Source organism: Macrobrachium rosenbergii, chromosome 21 (genome assembly GCF_040412425.1).
Source record: "Macrobrachium rosenbergii isolate ZJJX-2024 chromosome 21, ASM4041242v1, whole genome shotgun sequence".
NCBI lineage: Eukaryota > Metazoa > Arthropoda > Malacostraca > Decapoda > Palaemonidae > Macrobrachium > Macrobrachium rosenbergii.
Window position 1 is genome coordinate 38,754,273 of NC_089761.1, and position 15,959 is coordinate 38,770,231.

General features: G+C 32.9%; 1 protein-coding gene across 1 annotated transcript; it reads left to right on the plus strand.

Annotated features, from left to right (window-relative positions):
- Positions 1-2,773: 2,773 nt before the first annotated feature.
- On the plus strand, positions 2,774-15,408 carry LOC136849455 (glutamate receptor ionotropic, delta-1-like). The gene is made up of 11 exons (XM_067122805.1): positions 2,774-2,837; positions 4,188-4,307; positions 4,652-4,721; positions 5,009-5,062; positions 7,524-7,765; positions 8,239-8,313; positions 10,379-10,563; positions 11,388-11,624; positions 13,415-13,593; positions 14,310-14,487; positions 15,250-15,408. The coding sequence occupies exons 1-11, from the start codon at positions 2,774-2,776 to the stop codon at positions 15,406-15,408; spliced, it is 1,563 nt and encodes a 520-aa protein (XP_066978906.1).
- Positions 15,409-15,959: the final 551 nt, after the last annotated feature.

The window sequence follows — 15,959 nt, forward strand, 5'->3', positions numbered from 1 at the left end:
ACGCACAATTATGGATGAATTTAACCTTGAATAAAATAAAAATTACTGAGGCTAGAGGGCTGCAATTTGGTATGTTTGATGATTGGAGGGTGGATGATCAACACACCAATTTGCAGCCCTCTGGCCTCAGTAGCATTTAAGATCTGAGGGCGGACAGAAAAAGTGCGGACGGACAGACAAAGCTGCCACAATAGTTTTCTTTTAAAGAAAACTAAAAAAGCGGTACCTTTCAGTCAAGGAAAGACATTCGAGGTCATGCACCCTCTTCCTCCACAGCTTCCGACAAGGGAGCCACATGCCCAGTGGGTATACAATAAGGGACTTGATGATGAACAGGGAGACTATATCTGAGCAGAGTGCAACCTATGAGGTTTTCAAAGAATATTCGTTTTTTTTTTTTACTTCTAAGAGGTTTACTCAAATGCATTCCTTTCTATATATATTTCCTAGTAATAGTTTTCTGGTCTGACTGAATTGTACTCTCTCTCTCTCTCTCTCTCTCTCTCTCTCTCTCTCTCTCTCTCTCTCTCTCTCTCACCTCACTAGACAGAGTAAAGGTGTTTTGGAAATGCGAATATTATGAGTATCCAAACTGTTTAACAGGACACGATGACATAACTTGAATTGATACAAATCCTTAGGAGGAATAATAAGAGTATTACGATACTTGAAAATTATTAATGTCAATTTCAAGTCAGACGAATAACTAATTATGAACATGGCGATAAGATGACGCTGGCCTCTTCACAATCGCAAGAGCGTCCATCAGACGAAAAGTGATCTTTTGGGGTCATAAATTAAATGCATTATGGTTAATAAAGTTGTGAAGGTTGAATGCGTTAGCCAATGGTGTCTCTTGCCCTTTCGAGGCAGTCTCCCATTGGCTGAATACCAGACTTTGCTGACCAATCATTCGCATTGCCTCGATTTTCCCCCTCTTGTCCGCTGAAGGTATCTGCGGATGAGGTTTTTGAATGCAGTTCTCTGCTAACTCTCATTCAGGTGAGTCAAGACAAATTCGAGCCAGGTATTAATTTGTGTTATATGATCTATAGTTTATCCATTTATATATCACTATTTCGTTTCCACTCTGAGAACTCATAGCCGTAAGGCCGCCGTGGCACAAGTTGCCTAAAAATCTAGAATAAAAGGAAAGACTTTATAATAAAATAGCTAACAAACAATATTTTTAGAGGCCAGGAGCTTTGGAAGTCCAAACATTTTGCTGTTTACTTCGGTAAAAAAAAAATAGCTTACGAAAAGATATCTAACTTGAGGCTTTAAGAAAAATTGTTTTAGAATGTTGGAAACCTTATTACTTTGATTATCAAAATTTCTACTTATCCATTTATAGGTAGTGTATGTGTCACAATTATTATTATTATTATTATTATTATTATTATTATTATTATTATTATTATTATTATTATTATTATTATTATTATTATTGTGTAATAAAAATCCACAATTATATCGTAAATATATTACTATGTTTATTTTACCTAGTAATATATTTTACTATATAACTGTGGATTTTTATTACACAGGTTTTTTCACGAGACTGTGAATTTCTTACCATTATTATTATTATTATTATTATTATTATTATTATTATTATTATTATTATTATTATTATTATTATTATTATTATTATTATTATTATTATTATTATTATTATTATTATTATTATTATTATTATTATTAAAATAATGGCAGAATTAGTGGAATTGATTTTATATAAAGTCTTTCCAATTCTTCTAATTATTTTCTTGTCTTCAGGGCTGATATTTGCTCAGAGCTGGCCGATGTACCAAGTCTGGATAAGGAAGGTAATTGTTCTGAATAGAGAGACTTTTTATTCTGTTTCAAATAAGCAGAAGTTAAATATGGCATATGTTACCCGTATATTATTATTATTACTATTATTATTATTATTATTATTATTATTATTATTATTATTATTATTATTATTATTATTATTATTATTACCCAAGATCATTTCCACCTATTATTATTATTATTATTATTATTATTATTATTATTATTTTATTATTATTATTATTATTATTATTATTATTTATTATTATTTCACCTTATTATTATTATTATTATTATTATTATTATTATTATTATTATTATTATTATTATTATTATTACCCAAGATCATTTCCACCTCAGCAGCTTAAGCAGATTCGACGGGATGATTATCTTCATTTTCCTGACCTTGGCTGACTTCTCTAAGGCAGAGATCCCAGGAAGCTCCCAGCATGCAATAGAGGGCAAAGCAAAGGAATTCCCACTTCCTGAACCCACAGGATGTCTCGGGCATGACTTACCAAGTCCTTCAGGACATCAATTTCTTCCTTCAGTTAAAATAGATGAGAACAATTTCGACCGGACCTTCCCTTCTGCTGATGAGGGACACGGGAAGAGTAGCATAGCAGGTCCTTCGGGAGATGAAGGACCTCTGCCCCTTGTGAAAGGATCTCTCTCTATTTTGAGGGATGAAAGGAACTACAAAGATATAATTCCCTCTGACTTTGAACGTCCAGAGGTCGTCCTAGAAGATCCTACTGAAGCTGAGGGACTCTCGCGATCTCTGAAAGAAGAAAAAAATCTTGGAAAAGATCTTTCCCTCTGATTTAGGATACACGGAGAGCCCCGTAGAGGGTCCTGCAGACGCTGAAGGATCTTTTGTCCTTTATAAAAAGCGAAGGAAATGTTGGAGAACTGGTTGCATCAGCGGCTTGGCAATTGCTGGAACCGCACATTCATGGCTGCCTCTTCGTCCTGGTTACTCAAGACAGCCGACAGTCTGTGGCATCTCATATCATCAGGTAACTTGTCTTTCATGGTATCGCGTGACCACAGGACGAAAAGATTTATTACAAATGATACTTTGTTCTCAAATGAATATAAAATCACTTAATGTAAAAGTCCAGAAAAAATGCCCTAAGGTAGAGTGTTCAAGATCGAAACTTTAGAAAATCCTTTAGTTTTTGTTATTTTTGTTGTTTTTGTTGTTGTTGTTTTGTCAAATCTTTGTCAGTAATTAAGTAATTAACGAAAATGTACTTAACCCATTTAGTGTACATTAGCGAAATCGGCAGCTTCTTCTTGAGCACTTTTATGAATATTCTCAGAGAGGTGTATTCCTGCTTACTTGGTGTCAGTAACTATGATGTATTACTCATTTTCCCGATTCATTTTATATCTCAAAAGAATCTCATTGAATTTAGCTAAGGCAATGAATAGTTGATCTGAGTCCTTCTCCATTCAGCTTGGCTGAAAAGTGAAATCTAGGCCGGATTTTTTTTTACTTTTCCATAATAAATACTCAGAGTTACTAATCAATTCTAGTTCCTAAAAAAATTTTTACACGGAGTATTTATTTGTGGGATTCCGTGCGTTGGACCGATATCATATGCAATATTTTCAGCTATTTATGCTTTGTAACAAATATTCAAAACACATATCCGCACATAAACACACACACACATATATATATATATATATATATATATATATATATATATATATATATATATATATATATATATATATATATATATATATATATATATATATATGAGAGGAAAAGGACCATAAAAACACTAAACACCATTTATAATTTCCAATAGCCATATATTTCGGATAATTCTCCTTCTATGTCCCTGTTCACTGAAAAATCATTTGTCCATATTTTACCAGCGAACAGGAACACATACGAAGAAAGGCCGAAATATATGGTTGCAACGTGTAAATAGTGTTTTTATGAGCCTTTTATCTCCCTAGAATACATTACACTAAAAGACAGTCATATATATATATATATATATATATATATATATATATATATATATATATATATATATATATATATATGTATGTATGTATGTATGTATGTATGTATGTATATATGTATATATATATATATATATATATATATATATATATATATAAAAATGAATTTTCTCAAGAAATTACCCCCACTTAGAATATACAGAACTTTGCAGTAATCATATTAACAGACAAAAGAATATCAGTAATCACAGTGTTTATTTTTATTATTATTATTATTATTATTATTATTATTATTATTATTATTATTATTATTATTATTATTATTATTATTATTATTATTCCAGGTATAGCATCCAGTCTTCACAGCCTCTGATAATTATTAGCCTCGCAGACTACCCATACGACCCCTCGAGAACCAAAAACCTTCTCTTTGGTGGATTTGACAGCAGCTGCCATCTGGTGGTCGTCGACGCAACCACCCGTGAAAATGATAATGTTTTCAGGTAAGTTTTACTAAGGGCTGACCTCGTCACTGGTTTGATTTTTGCTAAAGATTTGACGTTGAGTTTTCCATATAAATTGTATGTGAGCATTAGTATTGCGAGGGGCGTTCAATAAGCAATTCAACATTTTTTTTTTTCTACAGATTTTGGTTCAAAAAATTTGTATTATTTTATGCGACATCCTTAACCATAGGAAATTAATTGATATGCATGACATAATGCGGGGATGTTTAAGGACGTCACACACAAAATTTCAAATATTTTGAACGAAAATTGGCCAAGATGAAAATTATGTTGCATTACTCATTGAACGCCCCTCGTATTTTATGACATCTGTAACACAGGTTCCTGGAAGCCGCACAGCTGTGGCTTTGGCCAGAGGCTCCGATTCTCCTGGTGGGGCATAAGGGCGAAGTCAGTTCAACCCTCTGGCGATCTGCCTTCCGAAATTCCTTCCGTTCTTTGTATCTGGGTCTGCAAGAGGAGTCCTTTCGGGATCTTCAAAATCCTTTCAAGAAATCCTGTCCTTTGGTTAAGGGCAGAAGTCCCTGTAAAACTTCAGAGAAGCTGCGAAATAAAGGTAACGGTTTGCTTTGCATTTTCTTATGAGGGTGAGCTATAAACTAATGAAAGTATTTCGTTGGATATTGTAGTAAGGTAGATTGAATGACAGCTTTTTTTATGACTCTTTCCACCCCCAGGATCGAGCTTGTCAATCACGCTGTACAGTCGATGTCTCTTTTGTCAAAACGGAGGTGGGAAAATACAGGTTTTGGCCACTTGGAATCTGGGATCTAGTCAGCCAAATTTTTCCAATCCGTTTCTGTGTAAGCATAGACTTCTGTTTTTATCATTTAACAAACACACACACACACACACACACAACAAACACACACATATATATATATATATATATATATATATATATATATATATATATATATATATATATATATATATATATATATATATATATATATATATATATATATATATATATATATATATATATATATATATATATCTCTCTCTATCTCTCTCTCTCTCTCTCTCTCTCTCTCTCTCTCTCTCTCTGTAAATGTGCATCAGTAGAATATTCAAAGAAAAAAAATTAAAACCAAGAGAAGTTATTGATGATTGATACCACTATTTATTGATTTGTTATACATAATATCCATGGGTTATCTTTGAGAAATGGTGCTTAAAATCATGGAAATTTACCTATCCTTTTTTTTCCAATATTTAATTTCAAAATCTGATTCACTTCACTCTTTTCATTTACTTCCTTACATTCATTTCTCAGTTTTATTTATTTCACTGTGTGTGTCAGATGCTGTTTGTTTCATAAAAAATTTGATAGTGAATAAATTTAAATTCAAATCTTATTCGTCTCATAAAATCTAATTCATAATTCTAAACCGTTCATAAAAGTTCTCATGAACTCTATCTGCTCCAAGTAACTTTAAAGTCATTCCATAAATTTTAGGACATGAACTTTATTCACCTCATGAATTCAGACTCATTAACTACATCATCTCATACAATTCATTTCCTACATTTTATGACATGAGCTGTATTCATCTCATGAATTTTAAACAAATCCCACAATTCATTTCCTTTCTTTCAGGACATGAAATTTGTTTATCTCATGAATTTTAAGCAAATCCTACGATTTATTTCCTTTCAGAGCATAAAATTTGTTCATCTTTTGAATTTCAAGCATCTAATACAATTCATTTCCTATATTTCAGGACATGAATTTTGTTCTTCTAATGAATTTTCAGCAAATCCTACAGTTCATTTCCTTATCCTCAGGACACGAACTTTGTTCATCTTATGAATTTCAAGAACCTCACACATTTCATTTCCTACATTGCAGGACATGAACTTTGTTCATCTCATGAGTTTTAAGGAAATCCAGCAATTCATTTCCCTTCTTTCTGGACGTGAAATTTGTTCATCTCATGAATTTGAAGCAAATCTAACAATTCATTTCCCCTCTTTCTGGACGTGAAATTTGTTCATCTCATGAATTTGAAGCAAATCCGTCAATTCATTTCCCCTCTTTCTGGACGTGAAATTTGTTCAGCTCATGAATTTGAAGCAAATCCAGCAATTCATTTCCCCTCTTTCTGGACGTGAAATTTGTTCAGCTCATGAATTTGAAGCAAATCCTGCAATTCATATCCTTACCTTCAGGACATGAACTTTACTCATCTCATGAATTTGAAGCAAATCCTACAATTCATTTCTTTACCTTCAGGACACGAACTTTATTCATCTCATGAATTCAGGCTCATGAATGTCAAGCATCTCATGCAATTCATTTCATACATATCAAGACATGAACTTTGTTCATCTCATGAATTTTAAGCACTTCATACATTTCCTGTCACAATTTCTTCATTTTAAGTAGTTTGTCTCATGAATGTCATCCTATGCTTTCAGACCAAATGAAGAGACTTGAGGGGCATCAACTGAAAGTTTCAACGATACCTGCCTTCCCTTACATCAGTTTCCAGCTAAATTTGAAGGACCCAACCAAACCGGTGGTGCTTCTTGATTGCTTGGACAAGAGGATAATCGACGCAGTCTCGCTTGCTTTGAATTTCACGTAATTTCTCGTGGACTGTGGTGTTTTACTTTCCATTCTCTCTCTCTCTCTCTCTCTCTCTCTCTCTCTCTCTCTCTCACACACACACACACATTAAACACACAATATTATCTGTCATCACAGACAAATATATATGAACATATATATATATATATATATATATATATATATATATATATATAGATATATATATATATATATATATATATATATATATATGTGTGTGTGTTTATTCATATATATATATATATATGTATATGTGTGTGTGTGTGTGTTCAAACTATCTTTCAATTTATATTAATCAGTCTGATATGGCATGTAAGCAAATGACAATTTGTCGAAAATAGTAGAAAAGGTTTTCTTACCACTGATATTATTATCGCAATAACCTTAATTTAAGGAAAAAATAATATAGGAAACAGAACAATCAAAACTACATTGTTAAGCAATGCTGAAGATCACTAGAGATTCACGGTGCATATTCCTCAGTTACTTAGCGATGTTGATATCAGAAGGAAACATTTTGCTTGTTTATGTAGCAAAATCATGTCAAAATTTGGTGCAACCGAACTGACTGTGAGAAATTTCGTTTCCACCCACAGATACGAGATCCGTCCTCCTCCGGATCTCTTCATCGGCAATCCCTTGAGGAACGGGAGCTGGTCCGGTTTCTTCGGAGCCATCCAGCGAGGACAGGCAGACCTGTCTTTGACTGTGTCTACTGGGCCCGAGAGACTGACCATCACAGACCTCGTCAGGACGATCGAGGCCGACACTCTGGTTATTATTTCGCTGAAGCCTCAGCTCCTGCCGCAGTATCTGGTCATCGTTCGTCCCTTCACCGGTGAGGAATGGAATGGAATGTAAAATTCAGGCCAAAGGCTACGCGCTGTGACTTATCAGATTGTCACGAAGGCGTGAGTAAGAGGCTGAGTCCACAAACTTGCTCATTTATTCAAGATCTTGTTGTTGTTTCTGATTAAGTTGGCTTTATGCCAGCATGGGTTCTTGCTCTTAGAGCAGCCCGTAAATTATTCAAGACAACAAACGGGCAGGTCAAGAGCTCTTGCGAGCGGAACGTAGCGCCTGACACGAGGCGAACAATGTAGTGGTTAACAAAAATTCAGCTGTGTTTGTTTGAGAACGGAAATGGTTCATAATTCTATATACAAGTTACGGATTTAGTTCTGATGAATATAGCTGGAGAGCTGACATTTGTATTGATTCCAGTAGGAATGATACATTTGACGTGACATGATCATGGGCGATAGTATAAATTGAAAGAGTGTATGCTGTTGGCTGTGTTTCTTATACAAGCGTGCCCAGCGTGCATGTCCGGAGATGTTCCCAGTGAGGAGTGGATGCCCGCAGGGTATGATTTCGTGGGGCCAGGTAAGATGGACGATCGTGTAGGTCCAAGCGGGACCCTACAAGGTCACTCAGCGCTGACAGGGGATGAGTAAATTAAGTATACCTTAGTTTAATCCAGACAAGTGAGCTGATTAACAGCTCTCCTAGGGCTGGCCCGAAGGATTAGACTTATTTTACGTGGCTAAGAACCAATTGATTACCTAGCAACTGGACCTACAGCTTACCGTGGAATCCGAACTACATTATACCGAGAAATGAATTTCGATCACCAGAAATAAATTCCTCTAATTCTTCATTGGCCGGCCGTAGATTCGAACGCGGGCCCTGCAGAGTGCTAGCCGAGAACGGTACCGACCAGTCCAACGAAGAACTGTAAAAAGATTTAAAGTCGTAATAGGAAAAAAACCTTGCAGTTGCACTTTGAAACAATTATTAGGAAAGGTTGAAAAGTAAGATGGAAGAAAGGGAATATGGTCGGAGGTACAGTAAAAATAATGAAAAGGGTTGCAGCTAGGGGCCGAAGGAGCGCTGCAAATAACCTTAAGTAACGCTTACAGTGCACCGTATGAGGTGCACTGACGGCACTAACCCCGTGACTTTGATAAGCATTTATTCTTTTCATCGACAGTCTCGTCGCCTAACGATATTGTAATGCCAGTTGAACAAACCATTCATTAAATTTAAAGATTTCAGTTATTTTGAATCTCGAAACTTGAAACAGTCCTTAGATGATGCGACAAGAATCAGTGTTTCAGTGAGATCCTACATAGAAACAGTTAATCACTTAATTGGTTTTCGAGTTTGCTATAATCCCTTGTTGCCTAACCCAGTCCACTCAGGTTTTCTGCAAGTTCGGGTATTTCTTGAAGTACAAGGCCAGGGACTTTTTACTCTAAGTCCCATGCTACTTTAACAGGCTTAGGACTGACTTTTTGCTTCTTTACCACAGTTTAGGTGGGACTGATTATTTATCTTGAGTTGACTTTTCGCTTCTTTACCTCAGCTTAGGAGGGACTGATTATTTATCTTGAGTTGACTTTTGGTTTCTTTACCTCAGCTTAGGAGGGCTTGAATTTATCTTCAGTTGACTTTTGGCTTCTTTACCTCAGCTTAGGAGGGATTGATTATTTATCTTGAGTTGACTTTTGGTTTATTTACCTCTGTTTAGGAGGGCTTCATTATTTATCTTCAGTTGACTTTTGGCTTCTTTACCTCAGTTTAGGAGGGATTGATTATTTATCTTGAGTTGACTTTTGGTTTCTTTAACTCAGTTTAGGAGGGCTTGAATTTATCTTCAGTTGACAATTTGGCTTCTTTACCTCAGCATAGGAGGGCTTGATTATTTATCTTCAGTTGATAATTTGGCTTCTAATTCTCAGCTAGGAGGGCTTCATTATTTATCTTGAGTTGACTTTTGGCTTCTTTCCTCAGCTTAGGAGGGCTTGAATTTATCTTCAGCTGACAAATTGGCCTCTTTGTCTCAGCTTAGGAGGGCTTGAATTTATCTTCAGTTGACAATTTGGCTTCTTTACCTCAGCTTAAGAGGGCTGGTTATTTATCTTGAGTTTAGACTGGCTTGACTGTTCATCATGGCGTGGCATCTGAATGTTTATTTTCCTGGTCTTGGTACAAGCTTGTCTTTTTATCTGGGTTTGAGCTGACGTCAGTGTTTAAGTGACCTTGGGACTAGTTTCATTGTGTGTTAGTCTTACTAGGGAGTTATCATCAGGTAAATATATGAGTTCGGTTTTTCTCGATTTCTGAAAAGATTTTAATTCGTGGTTTAATAACAAGAGTTATGAAATAATTATAGCCCATTAATAAGCCCTCTGCCCATATGGAACTGATTTTTTCAAAGGCATCACCGATATCAGAGTCTTTATATTTCTTTATTTACCTAATTATTTATTTATTTATCTATTTATTTATTTATTTATTTATTTATTTACTTATTTATTTATTTAATTATTTATTTATTTATTTATTTATTTACCTAGTTATTTATTTACTTTTTTGCTTCTTTTTTTTTTTACAAACAGGTACAGCATGCATTTTCACACCCCCAATCGTTTCCATTTGTTTTCAGTGGAGGTATGGGTGTATCTCATCATCAGCATCATGCTGTGGGGAGTGGCATTATGGTTGCTCGAGAGGAGGAGGTCAGATATGACGGGAGAGAAAAGTATGTCTCTCGATTGGTCGATCTTTTATGGCTGGGCCGTGATGCTGGACGAAGCTCCGTCTAATACTCCCAGATATATCTCGGGGCAGGTTAGTCTCTTTGATGTATGGGTGAATTAACGCCCGTTACATGTAGCTGCAAATAGATAAAAAGATAGTTCGTGATGCAGTTTTTGATTTAATGAAAGGATACCATAAGAACGGGTATTTATTTGTGTCATGTATGTGTATATATATATATATATATATATATATATATATATATATATATATATATATATATATATATATATATATATATATATATATTGTATATATATATATATATATATATATATATATATATATATATATATATATATTTTATATATATTTAAAGTTTATATATATATGATATATATGTAATCTATATACAAATGAGACTTCTATATCAAAGAACGTCTATATATATATATCAAAAACACATTTTTTGAGTTGTGTATTCTATACACACACACACACACACATATATATATATATATATATATATATATATATATATATATATATATATATATATATATATATATATATATATATATATATATATATATATATATATATATATATATATATATATATATATATATATATATATATATATATATATATATACATATATATACATATATATATATATATATATATATATATATATATATATATATATATATTTATTTATTTATATATAGGTCTAACATTGCATGAACACTACTTCATACTGATTTAAAAATCACTGCAAGATCACCATCTCACCACCGCATTTCATCAGAATCCTCCTTTTGGACATTTTCAAAATCCCCCCAAAAAAGGCATCCCACTTAACATCAAGGATGTCACATCATCACTCATTTCAATATAAAAAATCCTTTCAGATGCTGCTTGGGTGGTGGCTGGTGGCTGTCTTGGTCATCTCGACCGTCTACAGGTCAGCCTTGGTGGCTTTCCTGTCAGTCCAGAGTAAAACGAAGCCGATTGACAGCTACCAGGACCTGGTGAGTCGGCCATATTGGCGATGGGGAATACAAGATCTCCTTCTCTCGGGTCAAGTCAGGCTGTTACTGGCGAATGATCGAGACCCGGTTATCCAGCGACTCTTCAACTATGCAGAGGTAAGGTCATACTTTTGGTGTTGTGTTTTGAGGATGTATATATATATATATATATATATATATATATATATATATATATATATATATATATATATATATATATATATATATATATATATATAGATAGATAGATATAGATAAATAGAAATAGATAGATAGATAGATAAATAGAAAGATAGATAGATAGATCGACAGATATATATATAGATATATATACATATATACATATATGTGTACATACACACATATATACAGTATATGTACATATACATACATGTGTGTATATATACAGTATATACAAACTCATATAAATATAATTTTTTCTGTATTTTATGAGATTTTTATAAGAGGTAATTTCTTATCTTTATTATGTCAATAAACCAATATATAATGTAGAAGTTATACAAACCTCTTGAATGTTCTAAAATGAACAAAGGATCCAGTTATTAAGATTCACTTAATATATCTTTCTTAACATAACTTTCTCATGCCATGAGAATATTTTTCAGTCTTGTTAATCCTAAATACGTTACAGGCACTTCAATAAATTTTAAAAATATCATCATTAAATTTTTCCACCTTATCATTTTCAAATGAAGGAACAGGATAAACATCGTCAATATTTTTAAAAGAATACAATTCCATTATAACTTTTAGTGAAAACGTTTATATATAGTTGACAAGTTTTTAGGAATTTTATCAATATACTGTAAATAAAAACACATGCATCATTTATTATGATAACCAGTTGCAATCAAACTGAGTAACACGAATTAATTTAGAGGATTTAGAATAAAGTGTCAATTCGTATTACTGCTTATTTAAGTATTTTACGTAGCATTTTGTAGGTATTCTTTCTTTTTAAAAAATCAATATTCAAAAGTACTTGTTACCATTATTTTTTTTCACGCTTATAACATTTAGAAAAAAAGAGTGAATATCGTTTTTACGACGGTGCTCCATTTCAATCCAAGCCATAATCTTCCTGTACATTTGCTCTTATTGGAAATTTCGAATCAGTTTTAAAATTTGGCTAAAGCCATTAAGATATCGTCTAATTTCTTCCTGATGAACACCATAATATTCTTTGGAAGCTTGAATTTCAATCAGTGAACCCTTTGGTGGGCTTGTTCCATATGAATAGGTTTCATCTTCTGAATAATAATAATAATAATAATAATAATAATAATAATAATAATAATAATAATAATAATAATAATAATAATAATAATAATAATAATAATAATAATAATAATAATAATGCCTTCACTTAAACAAAGGGTCTTTTAATTTCTACCTTTCTTCCTCTCATTTTGACTTTCTTTTTCGAAGTTGCAACTTATTCGGATTTATTATATATTTTGATGCCACAGTAATTTCGACATAAATATTTTGTTGCCCTTTTCATTAATTTAGAATTCCATGTTTCTCTCGTATTTTTATTTTGATATTCCTTTCCAATTAGCATCCGTATTTTGCCTTAGAAATGTCTTGCCTTGATCTCTAGTTCCTCTTCTTATTATATTTTGCATAAACACTGATATTATTATTATTATTATTATTATTATTATTATTATTATTATTATTATTATTATTATTATTATTATTATTATTATTATTAATTTCAGTAGATGAAACCGATTCACATGGAACTAGCTCACCAAAGGGGCCACTGACTTGAAATTCAAGCTTCCAAAGAATGTTGGTTTCAACCCACCTTAGGGAAACGAACCCACGACATCTGGGCTTTATTATAGACCCTAAGCTTACTTCACTGCCCTTTTCCTCAGGCACCAACGCTCACGGAAGGACTGAAGAAGACGCTGATGGGAGGGTACTCGTTGGTGGCCATCAAACAGATCGCCCAGAGCGCCATATCTCTGGATTTCTCCGACGATTTCGGCCAGACTCCTCTGTACATCAGCAGAGACAATTATCACATTGTGACTGATTTTGGTTGGGCACTGAGGTATGTCTATAGCAACTCTTTCTTTCTTGATTTGATACAAGTACTGAAACGAAATTGAAATCTAGTGGCTCTTGCATGCAATGAGTTGTTTTCAAAGCATTATTGCACTTCATGTTTATGACTCTTTGTGTAATTCTAATTCATGTTTAGTAGGGATATTTTTTTCCTTGCAAGTTCAAGAAAAAGTCAGTATTTTCTGTATTGTAATTTAAAAAGGAAGTAATAATTCTTATTTCATTTAGAATACATTGAAAGATTTTTCCCTCTCTTGATTTGTTACAAATATTGAAACGAAATTCAAACCTAGTGATGTTTGCATATAATGAGTTGTTTTAAAAGTATTACTGCACTTCATGTTTATGATCCTATGTGCAATTCTAATTCTTTTGTGGTAGGGATATTTTCTTCTATACAAGTTTAAAAAATCACTATTTTCTTTATTGCAATTTAAAAAGACAGTACTAATTCCTACTTCATTTAATATGCATTGAAAGAATGTTTCTTTTTTTATTTCTCCTACAAGTTAAAGATATCGCAAGTTCAAGAAAAAATTGCTATTTTCTTTATTCAATAAAAAAAGAAAGACATAATTCCTATTTTATTTATTATGCACTGAAAGTGGGTTTTATTTTTCCATTTCTCCTGCGAGCTAAAGGTAAATACAACTATTCTCAATCATATGAGACAAAAATACACGCAAACAATTTTCACTTCAGGAAGGGAGCACCCTATCATCGCCTCTTCTCCAACACATTGAATCGCCTGGTTGATTCTGGGCTGGTCCACTTTTGGAAGAAAGAAGTGATTGCCTCTCGAGTTCGCGAAGCTAGGAGCAAGAAAAAGGGAAATAATAATCTAGAAGTTTTGCAGAACTATGATGTTCAGGAATCGTTGGTGAGTGTCAAGTTATGATATTTGAAATTGCAAAAATGGAATGCTTGCAACTGAAAATGTTTGTTCAGTTTTGAAAACTTGAAAACTTAATTTTTTTTAAAAAGACTTACCTATCCTTTATACCTGATCACGAATTAGTTTACTTTATAATTGAAGTTTATATCTCTTCTGTAATATAAATTCTTTTTCTTGTTTGTGAAGGTACCATGGTGGAAGTATCATTAATCCTTTTACTTTAAATCGTATTGATCTTGTTATAACCTGACTTTAAATCTTCAGGTGGATGTTGGGTCCTTTAACAGTTTATCCAAGTGTGACCTTTAACAATTCCAGTGTTGACATCTTATGAATCCTTTGATTTTTAATTTATATGTTCGAAGTTGTAAATAAGTTTCGAGAATCAGTTACTTACAATGTTAGTTTGGATTAGTAAAAGCCATCGTGTTCCTGGGCAAAAGAATATTGAAAAAGTCTTATTTTTTTCCTGTTTGGAAAGAATCATCACCTTTCATGTGTGGAATATCATTCAGCATAAGCTGAAACGGCTGCTGAATCTTGGTAAGCAAGATGGTTAAAATGGTGCAGATAGGGAGTGGGAGGGGAGATTGGGGGTTAACCCTCCTCAAGCTCGCCATTCAATTCTTTCTCAGCTCCCAAGTTAAATTCTGTTAAATTTCCTCAGTCATTTTCTTAATTATGTGTCAAACGCTTCACCTTCTCCAATTGCCTTGATAAGCCAAAAGACACTCCTTCTCCTTCCAGGTAAACAACGAAGTCGTCCTGGGAACGAGGCACCTGATTGGCGTCTACCTGGTCACGCTCGTAGGATTCGGTGTGTCCTTCTTGGTTCTCGCTGGAGAAAAATTGGTCCACGCTTTCTACGCCGAAAAGGACCGGGAGTTGTTTTGTATGACACATTAAACGAGATGATCGCCTACTGCGTATTTAGATCGTGTTTGTTTTTTCTTTAATATTGGTCTTCTGATTTACCGAGTTTGTGCAAATAATAATAATAATAATAATAATAATAATAATAATAATAATAATAATAATAATAATAATAATAATAATGGCCCCATGACTCAGGCAGGAGAATGTGCTACCGGAAAGTGTACATATAAGAAAAATGTTCGACCCCCAAAGAAATAGGATGAAACCTGTAATCCACACTGTTAGCTACCAATCTTGATAGGCTAGGAGACACAATATATATATATATATATATATATATATATATATATATATATATATATATATATATATATATATATATATATATATATATATATATATATATATATATATATATATATATTATGTATACATATATATATATATATATATATATATATATATATATATATATATATATATATATATATAATGTGTGTGTGTGTGTGTATAAGCGAATCCCACAGGAAAATGACAGGCAGAATTTCAGTACCAAGCGCTTTCACGTTTATTAACTCATC

Excerpts from the sequence above, each read along its gene's own strand:
- LOC136849455 (XM_067122805.1), top strand. The coding sequence starts at position 2,774 with ATGGCTGCCTCTTCGTCCTGGTTACTCAAGACAGCCGACAGTCTGTGG. Across the intron at positions 7,766-8,238 it reads CATCGTTCGTCCCTTCACCG|CGTGCCCAGCGTGCATGTCC; the intron begins GTGAGGAATGGA and ends TTCTTATACAAG. Across the intron at positions 13,594-14,309 it reads GATTTTGGTTGGGCACTGAG|GAAGGGAGCACCCTATCATC; the intron begins GTATGTCTATAG and ends TTTTCACTTCAG.